Below are 15,579 nucleotides of genomic sequence, written 5' to 3' on the forward strand. Positions count from 1 at the left end.
AGGAAGTTCTTCCTAATGTTCAGATGGAATCTCCTCTCTTGTAGTTTGAAGCCATTGTTCCGCGTCCTAGTCTCCAAGGAAGCAGAAAACAAGCTGCTCCCTCCTCCCTGTGGCTTCCTCTCACATATTTATACATGGCTATCATATCTCCTCTCAGCCTTCTCTTCTTCAGGCTAAACATGCCCAGTTCCCCAAGCCGCTCCTCATAGGGCTTGTTCTCCAGACCCTTGATCATTTTAGTCGCCCTCCTCTGGACACATTCCAGCTTGTCAATATCTCTCTTGAATTGTGGTGCCCAGAATTGGACACAATATTCCAGATGTGGTCTAACTAAAGCAGAATAGAGGGGTAGCATTACTTCCTTAGATCTAGACACTATGTTCCTATTGATGCAGGCCAAAATCCCATTGGCTTTTTTTGCCGCCACATCACATTGTTGGCTCATGTTTAACTTGTTGTCCACGAGGACTCCAAGATCTTTTTCACACGTACTGCTCTCGAGCCAGGCGTCCCCCATTCTGTATCTTTGCATTTCATTTTTTCTGCCAAAGTGGAGTATCTTGCATTTGTCACTGTTGAACTTCATTTTGTTAGTTTTGGCCCATCTCTCTAATCTGTCAAGATCGTTTTGAATTCTGCTCCTGTCCTCTGGACTATTGGCTATCCCTCCCAATTTGGTGTCGTCTGCAAACTTGATGATCATGCCTTCTAGCCCTTCATCTAAGTCATTAATAAAGATGTTGAACAGGACCGGGCCCAGGACGGAACCCTGCGGCACTCCACTTGTCACTTCTTTCCAAGATGAGGAGGAAGCATTAGTGAGCACTCTGTGTTCGTCCATTTAACCAATTACAGATCCACCTCACCGTAGTTTTGCCTAGCCCACATTGGACTAGTTTCCTTGCCAGAAGGTCATGGGGGACCTTGTCGAAGGCCTTACTGAAATCCAGGTACGCTACATCCACGGCATTCCCCGCATCTACCCAGCTTGTAACTCTATCGAAGAAAGAGATCAGATTAGTCTGGCATGACTTGTTTTTGATAAATCCATGTTGACTATTAGCGATGACTGCATTTGTTTCTAAGTGTTTGCAGACCGCTTCCTTAACAATCTTTTCCAAAATCTTGCCCGGTATCGACGTGAGGCTGACCGGACGGTAATTGTTTGGGTCATCCTTTTTTCCCTTCTTGAAGATTGGGACCACATTGGCCCTCCTCCAATCTGCTGGAACTTCTCCCGTTCTCCAAGAACTCTCAAAGATGGTTGCCAATGGTTCCGAAATGACTTCCGCTAGTTCCTTCAATACTCTGGGGTGTAGTTGATCTGGCCCTGGGGACTTGAACTCATTAAGAGCGGCCAGGTATTCCTGGATGACTTCTTTCCCAATTTGGGGTTGGATGTCCTCCAATCCCTCATCCACTCCATCTTGCCGAGGTTGAAGACTCTCTTTTTGTGAGAAGACCGAGGCAAAGAAGGCATTAAGTAGTTCTGCCTTTTCCCTATCTCCTGTCAGCATTGCCCCATCTTCTCCGCGAAGAGGTCCTATCGCCTCCTTGTTTTTCCTTTTTCTACTGACATAAGAATAGAAGCCCTTTTTATTGTTTTTAATGTCCCTGGCAAGCCTGAGCTCATTTTGTGCTTTAGCCTTGCGGACCTTTTCCCTACAGGTGTTGGCTAATTGTTTGAATTCTTCTTTGGTGATTTCTCCCTTTTTCCACTTCTTGTGCATGTCTCTTTTGTGTCTTAGCACAGTTAGAAGTTCTTTGGACATCCATTCTGGCTTCTTTGCACTTGTCCTGTTTTTTCTCTTTGTTGGCACGGTTTGCAATTGCGTCTTGAGTATTTCACTCTTGAGAAATTCCCATCCATCCGTAACTCCCTTGTCTTTTAGTATCTGTGTCCACGGAATGCTGCTCAGCGTTTCCTTCATTTTTTGGAAATCAGCTCTCCTAAAGTCCAAAATGCGGGTTTGACTTGTCTTAGTTTCGGCCTTCCTTTGTACCTCAAATTGCAGGAGCACATGGTCACTTGCCCCTAAGGATCCTACCACTTCGACCGCATCGATCAGGTCCTCCGCATTTCTTAGGATGAGATCAAGGGTAGCCAATCCCCTTGTTGCCTCTTCTACCTTCTGGACCATGAAATTGTCTGCAAGGCAAGCGAGGAATTTGTTGGACCTTGTACTCTTGGCCGAGTTTGTTTTCCAGCAAATATCGGGATAATTGAAATCGCCCATGACTACTACATCTCTTTTCTGTGCCTGTTTGGTCAACTGTTGGCAGAAGACTTCATCAAGTTCTTCCTCCTGGCTTGGGGGTCTGTAGTAGACGTCTACAACGACATCTTTTTGAGTCCCAGTTCCCTTGATTCTTATCCAGATGATTTCAAGCTGGTTTCCCAGATTGCTGTCTTGAATCTCTTCTGCAGCATAAGAGTTTTTGACATATAAGGCTACTCTACCTCCTCTCCCCTTTGTTCGGTTTCTGTGAAAGAGGTTATACCCCTCGATATCTACATTCCAGCGATAGGAGTCATCCCACCAGGTTTCAGTGATGCATGGTGCCTGCCATCCTACAGGTGGTGTTTTCTACTGCAGAGCCTCTCCCTGGCTGACTGTTAGGGAAGTTTTTAAATGGCGGTTGGGATTGTCTTGCTTCCTTCCTGACTCCTTCTTCATCTTTAAATCCTTCCTTTAAAATAATCAACTGGTCCACCATGATAGCTGCTTGTGTTGAAGTTTTGGGGTTTCCATCCTGTATAATTCATCTATAATCAAGGGGAACCTGTTGATAAAAGTGCTCCTTTTGAATTAAGTTTTTGAGCTGCTGGAAGTCATTTACCTCAGTGCCTCTGATCCAACTCTCAAAGTATTGTGCCTGCTTGGAGGCTAATTGAGAACAACTCATATTTTTCCTTTTTGATCGTCCTGAACTTCATCCTATAAAATTCAGGTGTCAGCTGTAATTTCTGTTGGACTTGTTTGAACTTAGAGTAATCTCTATGTTCTGTCTCTGCCATGTCGCTGTAAATCTCCAGGAGTTTACCACAAATCTGTGGCCTTAAATATGCCATCCATTTTTCCTCAGCCACATTGAAGTCCTTACAGCATCGTTCAAAAGAAATTAAAAACTTTTCAACATTGTCTTCTTTATTGTATCGGGAATTTTCTCAAAATATGATCCATAGGGATCTCCTCTGGTCTCTCCTGTATATTCACTTGTGTCTGAGGGAGAGTTAAACTTTGTTTTTCAATTTCTAATTCCATTTTCCGTAATTCAGCATGCCCAACTCTCTCCTCCGCTTGTCTGATTTTTTCCCTCTCCTCAAACTCCATTTCTGCCTGTCTCTTTTGGGCTTCCATTTCTGCCTGTCTCGCCCTGTCCTGTGCCTCAGTTTCCAATTTCCTTAACTCTAGCTGATATTTATACTGTAACTCAGACGTAGGAGTTTGGTCTGAGTCTGAGCTTCCCTCTTCTTGATAAGCCTCAACCTCCTTGGTTAATTTGCTTTGCTTCTTAGCCGCCATCTTTGGCTCCAACTTTTACCTCAAGATTTTTCCTTTAGGCGATCTTAGGCACTAAATCAGATGTTAAAGGTATCCCGTCACTTGCCACCAATTGTGAAGGCGTGTGGTTAAAGCTTACTGCCACCTAATCTGTGAGAAAAGTTGGGCAACGATCAATATCGGCTTAGGAGCTATTTTATAAAGGGACTATTAATTACAGAAGGCTTTATTCATTTGATAGCGTAGCGTTTACTGTCCCTGGCTTGACTTTGCTTCTTATGCAGGCTGTTTGCCTTGAGAGAAATTGTATCAGGCTAGGCTTGAGGAAAACAGTAACAAGTTTATTTTAACAGGAGTATAACATGTTTAACTGTTTCTTCACAAGAGGCACAAATCTTGATTGGTTACATTAGTAAGGTTTCATGAGTAATCTCAGGCACAGACTTCAAGAGGTTTCTATAAGCAGATGTAACTCTTCTGGACAACTGTCCTAATAAAACAAATAAGCTAAAAGGCTTATTAATAGAATTAGCTCCCAGCCAAACCTTGATTCTTAACTCAGAATCAATAACCCCCTGTAGTTTTTTGACTACCGGGTCCTTTTCTGTAACCCCATTGGTCACCAATTAATTCCCTGAATCTCCACCCAGAGACTCAGTCTTCCCAGTAGCTCACCGACTTACTGACTGACTTTCAAAACAGCTGCCCTGTGAAGAGGCAGTTGGCTCCGCCCCTGTTGCTATGGCAACCCAGCTAACGCCAAGCCACCATCTCCAACAAAATATATTCCTTCATACTTACCATTTATCAGCCACTGTCTAAACAACACATAAACATGAGAATAAAAGTTACACATCGTCACAGTAGACAATAGAATCACAGAATTATAGAGTTGGAAGAGGCCACATGGGCCATCTAGTCCAACCTCCCTGCCATGCAGGAAAAGCACAATCAAAGTACCTCTGACAGATGGCCAAAGAACCCCTGACAATGGGTGCACATGTACTAGGACCTGATTCATTATAAATCCTGGTACATTCTATAATAAATAAAGTGTTTCTCACATCAGATAGTTTGAGATGGACTCATTTTTAAAATGTGAATGCAACCACTAGAATATTTTTTAATGTTAACCTCAGCCACAAATTCACTATGCACTTTTCAGTAGTGCACTTAAAGCCTTGCTGAAAAATAATAAAATTCTTATTTGGGTCAGAAAACGACAAGAATTAAAGCGTTCAGTGGATGTTTTAAAAATAAATCTGTATGGTGATTAAAGTAGCTCAAACATGTAACAATTTAAAAATAAAGTCAATTCAGTCTACTTCATCATAACTGAAAAACCTATCTGAATTTTCCACAAAATAAGCATAGGGAAAGTGGTTTCCATTGAATCAGTTTATTGAAACCAAAGCCCAAAATGTTAAAGCTGCAGCATTCCCAAAATCCTCTCTTTCTAGGCAGAAAAGGTTCATGAACTAAATGAAGACATTGGCAAACTCCTGGCTAAAGCTGAGCAGCTGGGAGCAGAAGGAAATGTGAATGAGTCCCAGAAGATGTTGATGGAAGTTGAGAAAGTGCGAGCAAAAAAGAAAGAAGCCGAGGTTTGTATTGCTTGGATTTGGCAGTAAACTTGTTTGAAAAATACTGCTCTGAATGATGATATATATTTTGGAGCTTCATGTGTATTTAATTTGGCATATGCTACACAGTGGCTGTTTGGCTTACTTCTGGTATATTAATTTACGTAAAAGGGTAAATCTAGTAACGTTTGCTCAGAGAAAGTGATATGGAGAAAAGAAAGGATCAAAGGAGCAGCTTATGGAGGTCTGGATGCTAAGCTGCCTCTGCTCTTTCACAGGAAGAGTACCGCAATTCTATGCCTGCATCCAGCTTTCAGCAACAGAAGCTACGTGTCTGTGAAGTCTGTTCTGCATACCTTGGTCTCCATGACAATGATCGTCGTCTTGCAGATCACTTTGGAGGCAAACTGCATTTGGGCTTCATTCAGATCCGTGAGAAGCTGGATCAGTTGCGGGTAAGAGCCGGAACTCTCCAGGCAAAAAGCACCTGCTTTGTTTGTAGAAAGGCCTCAGTTCAGTCTTAGTTATTTATATCTCTGTTTACCCCACCTGTTTCCTAAAATTGACTCAAGGCTTGATAGAGAGTCCTGAGTTGAATTATCAAACCTGTTATAAGACAAGTTCCTCTTTTCTTATGCTATGAGACTTCTGGTCGAGTTTTATGTTTTGCCCGCAACTTATGCCAGTTCTCTGAACTGCACATAGTTTGGCATAATCATTTCCCATATTCTGCTTTGAGTCCCATTTGGGAGAAGTGGGATATAAATCAAGTCATTAAATACATTTACATGAATCTTGCTTAATTTTTCAACATTAAGATTACTGTGCCATTCTTCATGGCTTACTGACAGATCTGTCATTTGACTTCATTGAATTTCATGTATATGAGATAAAAGAGGAAATTCTGTCCATAAGCAGATAACATAGGAGTCACTAAGTGAATATGAATTTCTGAGCAGACCTTGTATTAAAAGTAAAAATATCTAACCAGTAGAACAGATTGACAATATTTAGTGAGTTTAAGCAGTTAGTAACCGCTAAGTGTTACTTTCTTTCTAATATTCTTGCGGTTAATACGTGCTCTGTAATAAGTTGTAATAAGGGCCATCCAGTCCAATCTTATTCTGGCAGGCAGGAAAACAAAGTTCTCCCAAATGATGGTCCATTCATCCTCTCTTTAAATAGTCATGCTAATTATAGTGAGAAGTTTCACGAAACTCACTTGACTCCTGACAAAAATATTTCATGTGGTTTAACATGAGGCAGTCTTGGGCCTTCAGCAATTCAGGAGGTAGTTGGATGTCACCAGATTGTCAGTCACTCTGTTTTATGTCACAGACATGTTTTGTTTCCTAAGTGTATGGATTCTGTTGACAAGCTTCTTTGTATGTTCATAGAAAACTGTAGCAGAAAAACAGGAGAAGAGAAATCAGGACCGGTTGAGGCGGAGAGAAGAAAGAGAGCGCGAGGAACACATGGGACAACGGTGAGTGAGTTCAGTCAGTCTTTGCAAAGGATTCATAGTGTCATGGCATAGCAGTTTACAAAGTTTTCCTCTTCTATGTAAATTTTCCAAGAACTAGTGTGCCAGAGACTGGAGCTGAACTGTAGCCTGTGAACAGTAAATGGTTCTCCTCAGGCCAGCTGTTGCCATTGTCCCTGTAAGAATAGAGACAGTACTGGATATTATATTTGCAGGGTGAACCAGGGAAGTGTAACCTGCAGGTTATAATTTAGGAACATAATCAACTTTGTAGGCAAGGAACAAAGCAGGTTTTGTGGCTAGGGCTCTGTGTCTGAAAATTGATTCTGTTTCATATATGAAATTTCAATGAACCCCACATTTTTATAACCAGTTTATTATTTCGTTCTTGATTTTTCTTACATAGTATTCTTAAATGGTTTCATTCTTGTTGCTGAAATTATCACTGATTTCTTCTATTGTGAACAGCATTTAATTTGAACTTGTCCAGAATGGCATACCTTCAAATCTAAGCTTCTCTGAGTTATTCTTCTTTTTCTAGATCGGGATCAAGAAACAGAGATCGCAGAAGGTAAGCTTGCTTTGAGGTTTCTATGAGAGATGGGGTTCTTTGTAATATAATATAATATAATTGATAAAAGTATTAGAATTCTGTTAGAGCCCTACTTCTCCTCAGTCATCAAAACTCATGGTTAAACATGATTTATTAAACCAGTTGTTACAGGCCAGGCTTATTTTCATTGATTAAGGCCTGGAAATATACAGAGCAAAACCTATAGTGTAACCTACGATGTACAAGGTATAATACAGGAAGCTATGTGTATTAGAATGAGTGTTTGTGTGAGTTACTGGGAACAAAGAAATGGGTTAATGCTAGGCAGTGAGCCTATTAAAGGTGAGCAAAGACATGGAATCCTAGAGTTGGAAGACACCTCATGGGCCATCCAGTCCAACCCCATTCTGCCAAGAGGCAGGAAAATTACATACAAAGCACTCCTGACACATGGCCATCTAGCTTCTGTTTAAAAGCCTCCAAAGAAGCAGTCTCCATGACACTCCAGGGCAGAGAGTTCCACTCCTGGATGAGAACGTCTGCATTTTGTCAAAACTGAGATAGCAGATTTGACCTTCAATTAATCTTCCTTGTAAGGTCATTGGTTGATGCAATCAAAATGGCAGGCAGCCAAAGACTACAACAGGAACTACAGTGACATCTTATCTAAGATTTCTGTTTTGATTGGATGACATAATTGCATTACTGTCAGCATCTTTGTTTCGATAGGACAAAGAATAGTCAGTGGAGGAAAGGGAATATAAAAGCTCTTGCCCTGTGCCTGATGACTCGCAACAGTAAGAGATATAATAGAGTGATAATTAGAAAACTAATGTCACTCAACCCTAAAATCCCTAATGATGTCACATGGCAGTTTTGTATAAACATTAAAGGTAGATGACTGCATATTTCTGCATCCAGGGAGACTCTGTTCTCAGGCAAAGATGCATTATGGCTGTCTTTCAAAGAGGCGGGTGTAAAGGTCCCTTACCTTTTGCAGGCAGGATTGCAGGGCCTAGAGTAAATCTGCCAGCTAGTTTGCAGCTTAGGTGGGCCTGGCAAAGCAGCAGTAGCCATTTTAGATCAGGGAAGGCACCATCTTAGTGAGAGTTTAGAGAGGGGGCGTGTCTTAGGCCTGAGTCAGCAGAGATCGACCAGGATTGGTTTAGAAAAGGAGGCGGAGTTTAGAGAGGCTTGGAGGGGGAAAAGGGCTTCAGAGAAAGAGGGAGTAGAAGATTAGGTTTTTGAAGAGAAAGGATGTGTTAGAAATTTGTGGTTTAGGAGTTAGGATAGGGCAAAGTTTGCCAGTGGTTTGCCAGCAAGTCAGCTGAAGCAAACTGGACAGCTATTAGGGATATAGCTGGGTTGTAGCTAGATAGGACTTAGGTTAGTGTATCTGAGCTACAGAAGAAAACCTGACAGAGATTTAGTTCTTGTTAAGTTTTCTTGTTGGTGAAGAGAAGAAACTCTTTTTATTGTAACAAAGATAGAACATTATTGTAACCGCTACTTATTCAAGACTAAAATTCTCTGTAACAGCCAAGATATTGAACTACACTTACTTTCCTGTTTTTTCAATCAATAAACTTTCATTGATTATTTAAATTTTAAAGCCTGAGTCAAGTGTGCCTTTGTGGCTAAAGTTTCTTAAACAACTTCAACTGTTTTTAAAAGAACAAAAAGAAGGCAACAGTGTCTGGTGGCCCCAAAATAGATCTTAATATTTGACAGCTAGAGTGTTCCCTTACATTACAGTTTGGTGGCAGCGGAAGAAACTTAAAGATACCCCTCAAACATCATAATTGGTTTCACAACAAAGTAGGGATTGATTACATCCTTAGTACCCATCGAGGTAACCTTTATAATTGGTGTGACAGTGGTGAGATTGTTTAACTACCCTGTCCAAGCTGTGTGGATGCGCAAATACGCTAGTGCCCGGGTTTTTTTTTAAATTGGGGACACAGCGGGGTATCATTATAATTGGTGGCACAGCGGAGTGGGGATCTGATATTGATTGATCTCCCTCGAAGCAACATAATTCTTTATAGCGGGCACTTACAGTAACACAAAGAGGTATTTGCCCTCCTCTTGACCAGCAGAATTAATTCGTAGACCAGTAAGATATGAAATAGGTTAAACCAGGTATGGGCAAACTTCAGCCCCCCCTCCAGTTATTTTGGACTTCCACTTCCACAATTCCGAACTGTCGGTAGACAAAACACCTGGAGGGCTGAAGTTTGCCCATGTTCTGTGGTATACTGATATCAAGCATCAAATGGAATTCTATGTAGGAATACTTGACACTGATAGATATGAAGCAGCGTGTCCTTTTGTGTTCCATCCAGGTCTCGGTCTCGAGAGCGGAGGCGAAGGCGCTCGAGATCTGCTTCCCGCGAGAAACGGAAATCCCGCTCCAAATCCCGAGAGCGGGAGAAGCACCGGCGCCACTGCAGCCGTTCTCGCAGCCATACCTGGGGCCACCGGCGGGGATCCAGAGACAGGAGCTCCAAACATAAGTATGCCCTGCTGTCATAATGCTCTGTTGGGGAGACTTTTTGTCTAGTAGTTTAGGTTTGAGAGCCGAGTTTGATTCCAAACACGGGATTGGGAATGGTGTGAGAAATTAGAATTGGCCAAAGAGCCAATCAGTTATTCCCGAAGCCCATCAGCAGATGAACTCTTAAGAAACAAATAATCAAGTAGGGCAATTAACAATTGAGGTGACCTCTGGTTTCTTTTTCTCCAGTGGAGACTCTGATGACAGACTGTGTCAATCTCATTGTACTGTGAGCTCCATTTAGTACTCATGGGCTTGGTTGTGGGCTAGACCTGCAAGTCTCCCTTCACATATCACCTAAATAAAATCCCTGCCTCTGAGCAGAACTTTCTCCTGTTGAAAGGCAAGCTCAGTGAGGAATCAAAATAAATTTGTTTAGAATTTGTGCTGCATTAGGGACAGAGGTTTTCAGTGCTACCCATGAGAAGTCAAAGCCATTGGTGCAGATGTGTCAATGCAAAGTAACTAGTAAACTTGACTGGCATGCTGGTTTAACTGGTCCCTATTATGTGGAGATTCAAGAAGGGTTGATTGGATAGGTTTGATTTGACAGTGTTACGTTACATGGCTTTAGCTGTGCCAGGAATTTTAGACTTGGCCTCCAATTGTGATTCAGCTCCTGGATTCAGTTTCTTGAAAATATACCAAGTTTTTTGAGTCATAGAATCCTAGAATTGGAAAAGACCCCAAGGGCCATCCAGTCCAATCTTATTCTGCCAGGCAGGAAAACAAAGTTCTCCCAAAAGATGGTCCATTCATCCTTTCTTTAAATAGTCATGCTAATCATAGTGAGAAGTTTCACGAAACTCACTTGACTCCTGACAAAAATATTTCATGTGGTTTAACATGAGGCAGTCTTGGGCCTCCAGAGTAATGTGACTGATAATGTCTACTGCTACATGATCAAGTGAATGAAAATGATGAGGATTGGAAAGTTAAGCTGTTAGAAATGTGGTGTGTGTTATCTATTGGTTGAGATACTAAATTCATTTTTTAAATCTGTCTTGAACATGAACAATAAAGAAAAGAAGTTTGGACATTTAGGAAATGAGGAAGACCCTGTAATTACTTTTGCTAAAAAGCAGGTAAGGGAATACTTCAGAAACCTCACATGTGCATTAGTCCATCTTGAGAGTGTTCCCTAGGGAGAGGAATTGTATGAATGGTCATATCTGGGGCTGGGCAGCGGGAGAGAATGGTAAGGCCCCAGAAGTCTGGAAAGAGAGGGTAATACTGTAATTTTCCCTCAGAAAGATAATCACAATTACTTTGATCCATTGCCTTTGTAAAAATATAGTGTCTTGAAATAAGTATGTAAACTTCAGGAAGATGTGAAACCATTAATGAAGGATAATGTTGGATAGATGATTAGCATGCTTACAAATATGGGGATGTCCCCGTCTCCTGCATTGTTCATATAACATTCAGATTTCAGTGCTGTGTTGCAGGGTGAAGGGAGAAAAGTATTGGCTGCAGCTCCTGCCACTCTCTCCTATTACTTTATTTATCAGTATGTCTGTATTAAAATATTGAAGCCTCAGCCTATATTAAGAGATATCGGGGCAACTTATAAAGAGCATTAAAACATGCAAGCTAATTTCAATGTGCTAATAAACAATATAATGAGTTAAAAACAGAACAAAAAAGATTTAAAAGTTGGGGGAACAGTATAATAAAAGAGAATAACATATGCTGTTGAAGCTAACAACCCCGAGTAACTAAAGTATTATTATTATTATTATTATTATTATTATTATTATTATTACTACTACTACTACTACTACTACTACCACAACCACCTCAGTTTGCATTCAAAGTTGCCAGTTTGTCCTGGTGGAGGTTTTTAGTCTTGTTTGTAGCTCCGCTTGTGTTGCTCTTTGTGCCAAAATCCAAATGCCTCCTCCCAAAAGAGCCTTCACATGAACTGAAAGGTAATAGGTGCTTGTACGTATTTCTCCTTAGCTGATGAAAGGTATGGCCTGTAACATTTAACGCTGCAGAGTCACCAGGTTGTTTTACTATTATCTTTTATGTGTTTGCCATCCTTTGTGTCTCGCTCTTCTCCTAGTGGTGCTTACAGGCATCAGTGAAACCTGGGAGGCAAACTAGGCTTGATTAAGGGTATAAAATAGTGTACGGTCAACCATGGAGTTTTATGGAGTGATCTATTTGGACAAAAATGGTTCTCCTCTTTTTTATCATTGGGGCTATACAGATAAGGAATAGTATTGCGTTCAACAGTTAGGCACTTCCCGAGTACTGCATTCTGAAGCTGGGATCCATGGCCAGATTATGGAAATGGGAGCCCTGCTTCTCTGTCTTTGTTCTCTGAATATGCACATTGCAAGAAGGTGGAGCATGCATATATGCTGGAAGAGGCCCCTGTATGTATTTTTTGTTCTGTTTTCCTGAACTGGATGACTCCGCAGGTTGATTTCAGAACAAGAGGGCACATGAGCAACAGTAAGGAAATAGAGGTAAAGAAGTGCCATATAAAATCCAGATTATTTTCTTTGAAATGGATTTTATGGCACCATAGACTCATATAATCAAGTTCAAAGCAGACAATGTGGATTATCTGATTGGATAATCAGGGTTACATGGTAGTGTATAAGGGGCCTTAGTGTGTCTTCTCCAGTCTCCCTTGGGACTGGGAGTAATGGGCTTCCTTTGCAAGATAGCATTTGGAGACAAAGCAGGCCTATCCTGTCTTTGTGCAGTTCTCCTCACTTATCTCTCTGGCCTCTGTGACGATAAATAACAGTAGGAAACATTACATATCGAGTAAACTGTAGGATAGAACTGACATGTGCGACAAATAAAATAGACATTTTAGATGTGTCATTAACTGGGAGCAAAGGAAAGGTAAGGAAGGTCATAATGTTTTTAAAAGCATTGGGTAAAAAAAAGCATGATTGGAGAACCCCTAGTCAGGTAGGAACATTCCTACCTTTGGAAGGAATAGCAAAATATTGCCGTAGAGAACTCACACAGCCATCTACTCACTGAGAGTTTGATTATTATTTTTTTGTTTGCTTCTCTTAACTTTGTGAATGCCATCTCTGTGAGGCACTGGAGAATTTTTTTAAAAACATGATGTGGTTTTGGGCACTTCTTGTGCTTGAAGCAGATATCCTAATGCACACAGGGAGACTGTATTTCAAGCTGGGACGGCAAGATCAGAGACACACCATCATTCGGCGATTCTTTGATATGCTCACTACATCATTCTGGTGGTTATGCCAGGAATTCAGCTGAAGACAATACTCCAGTTTTTGCTGTTAGTCGTTGTTTGGTTTTGGCCTTTGAATTTCCATTTATGAGTTTTGCAAGCCTTTCTGGACAGCTCCCATGCTCCTGTATCCATCTCCCACAAACCCAGCCAGTACTTAAAGTTTGTGGAGATGTGTGTCACATTTGGTTCAGATCCATTGCCAGTGAAGTTCACAGTGCTCCTTGGTTGTGGGTGAATCACAACTCCCATCATCCTGAGTCAGTTCCCTCCCCCCCAAACCTCTCCAGTATTGTCTCTTTGTCGTGATGGGTCTGTGCGCCAAGTTTGGCCTCAATCTGTTGCTGGCAGGTGTTGCAGGGCTCTGTGGATGTGTGGGCCATCTTGGAAAAGACATGCAAACATAGAGAGGTCTATGCAGACATACTTTGACTTTTGCTATATACGTAGACATAGGTAGAAGATAGGTGTAAGAACTTACATAGTTTTGTCTTTATAGTGTTGTTTGATTTACACTTCAGATCCTCTAGAGACCCGTCTTCCAGGGAGAAATCACGAGAGCAAGAGAAGAAAGAGAAGAGCTCTTCTGAACAGCGGCATGAGAGCACCAACGGCAAATCTCGCTCGAAGAGGTCAGAGGAGCGGGAGGCCGGCGAGATCTGAACGCTGGCGAGATCCACATTGTACTGTATATAGTCTTGAGAAACATTCTACACAGTCCAAAATTTTCATTTATATTAACTGAATATGGCACAACTTTTGTAGCCCCAAATTTCTTATTTTTTTCTGCAAGTAGCCAAGCTGATAGTGTAACAGTTCTCTGCCATTGACGGAGCCTTTGTTTTTAATAGGCACAAACAGACCAAGCCGCCAGTTTTAACACAGATTAGTGGCCTAGGCAGAATGCTGCAAACCTGTGGATGGGAGCGTAACATGCTGGGAAAACCCATATCCCCTTCATGTACATTTTTTTAAAGAGCCACTTGCTTTTTAAAAGTTCACAACATATTGAAGAACCTCGGCAGCACCGGTACCTTTCCCCTATTTCTCAACATGAGCTCAATACAAGCTAGTGAAACTGGCTGTGTTTAATTGGCATGACAGCCTAGTTTAGCCAAGTAATTTGGGGATAGCTGGAACAACACGATACCATAATTCTATGAAGTTTTTTTGTTTGGTTGGTTTTGGTAGTTGTATTTGCACCCTGTTGAAGTAGCACAGAATTCAGATTTAAATTGATGTTTTATAGATTATTTTGTCTCATCCATATGAATTGACACGGCTTTTAACACATTGAATTTCACCCAATTGATTTTTTTTGTTCTTTCTTTTAATCTGGTTTTTGTGTCCAGATATGTAGGTTTTGAATAGCAGACCACTGGACATAGATAATATTGTATTGTCAGTGACTTTCATGGCCGGAATCACTGGGTTGTAGGTTTTTCGGGCTGTATGCTTCTAGAACATGGCCATACAGCCCAAAAAACCTACAACAACCTATAGATAATATTTATTGCCTGGCTGAGAGGCCCTTAAGGGGAGGGAACGTATTCAACAGGATTCAGTTGCAAATAGCTTGCAGCGGTCTAGGAGAGCTTGTCTTAAGGCTAGCCTATTTAGAACATTTATTGTTAACCAACTGGGCAGGACAGCCTTTGGGATCTTTTTATACCAAGGTCTTGTGCTAACAGTTTGCAGCAACTGAATGAGGGCACATTGAGAACAGGAATAGCCAAGTTACAATTTGTCTCTGCTTCACCAGTGCTATGCTCATCTTTTTGGGACATTTTGATTTCCTGTTTGCTTTTCATAACTCTCTGGCAATTCTCTGGACCCATTTTTATTGTGCCTCTTCATTATCTTTCCTCCCCTCACCTTGTTGTCTTTTTTTCTGCAGAATGTCAAGGTTTAACGTGATTGTGTTTGTCTTAGTATGTATGTAGTATTTTCTTTTTGTTGCTGAATTTTCCTTTTCCTCAGCAAAACAGTTGAGGCATGTGTTCTCTGGCCCCTTTGTTTCATGTCTTGTGGTTTCTAGCAGAATGGATGAACCCAGAGCAAGGAACATCATGCAAATGAGTTCATTCAGGGGGATTATTTCCTATTCCTGTCGCTTTGCACCTTTGCCTCCATTTGGGATGGGCAGGATCTGGTCCGGGGGAAAACTAGAGTTCCTTTTCCCCCATTTCCTTTGGGAAGTCACTGGGCCCAGTCAGAAAAGCCAGCGGAGCATACCGCATTCAGTGTACAGAGTATTAGAAATACATCCCCCTCCATGGAATTGTTATGTTTGCTGTTTGCGGTTGCGTGGTTTGATCCTTAATAGCACTTTCTTTTCCCCGCTTGCCTTTTTGAGGAGTTTGGTCTAAGTAATAAAGATGTAAGTAAGATGCTGTCCTCTTTGCCAGTCTGATTCACATTAAAAACTTACCTTTGTGGCTTGGAGTGGATAGTGCTTTCTTCTAGTGTGACTTTAATGCCCGGAACTTGCCTGAACCTATCTGCTGTCAACTGAGAAGGTTGGGAGGAGATATGAAAGGAGCCAGGTTTAAAAATATGAAAGGATGTCCCAAGGAAGAGGGAGCAGGCTTGTGTTCTGCTGCCCTGGAGACTGGAACTCATGGGTTCAAATGACAGGAAAGGATATACCACCTGAACACCAGGA

The 15,579-nt window shown here is 41.4% G+C and overlaps 1 protein-coding gene across 4 annotated transcripts in view; it reads left to right on the forward strand.

Annotated features, from left to right (window-relative positions):
* LOC137095082 (putative RNA-binding protein Luc7-like 1) overlaps positions 1-15,352 on the forward strand; it is a 38,633-nt gene extending 23,281 nt beyond the window's left edge. For 3 of the 4 annotated variants that reach the window (XM_067461298.1, XM_067461295.1, XM_067461296.1), the window contains 6 exons: positions 4,967-5,110; positions 5,368-5,544; positions 6,487-6,575; positions 7,114-7,143; positions 9,471-9,641; positions 13,436-15,352. In XM_067461298.1, coding sequence (XP_067317399.1) covers positions 4,967-5,110; positions 5,368-5,544; positions 6,487-6,575; positions 7,114-7,143; positions 9,471-9,641; positions 13,436-13,577 — 753 coding nt within the window. In that variant the 3' untranslated portion in view covers positions 13,578-15,352. Of the gene's footprint in view, positions 1-4,966; positions 5,111-5,367; positions 5,545-6,486; positions 6,576-7,113; positions 7,144-9,470; positions 9,642-10,705; positions 10,768-13,435 lie in introns of all 4 variants that reach the window. The other variant, XM_067461297.1, reaches the window with a different exon arrangement.
* Positions 15,353-15,579: the final 227 nt, after the last annotated feature.

The sequence above is a fragment of the Anolis sagrei genome, chromosome Y (assembly GCF_037176765.1).
Source record: "Anolis sagrei isolate rAnoSag1 chromosome Y, rAnoSag1.mat, whole genome shotgun sequence".
Taxonomy (NCBI): Eukaryota; Metazoa; Chordata; class Lepidosauria; order Squamata; family Dactyloidae; genus Anolis; species Anolis sagrei.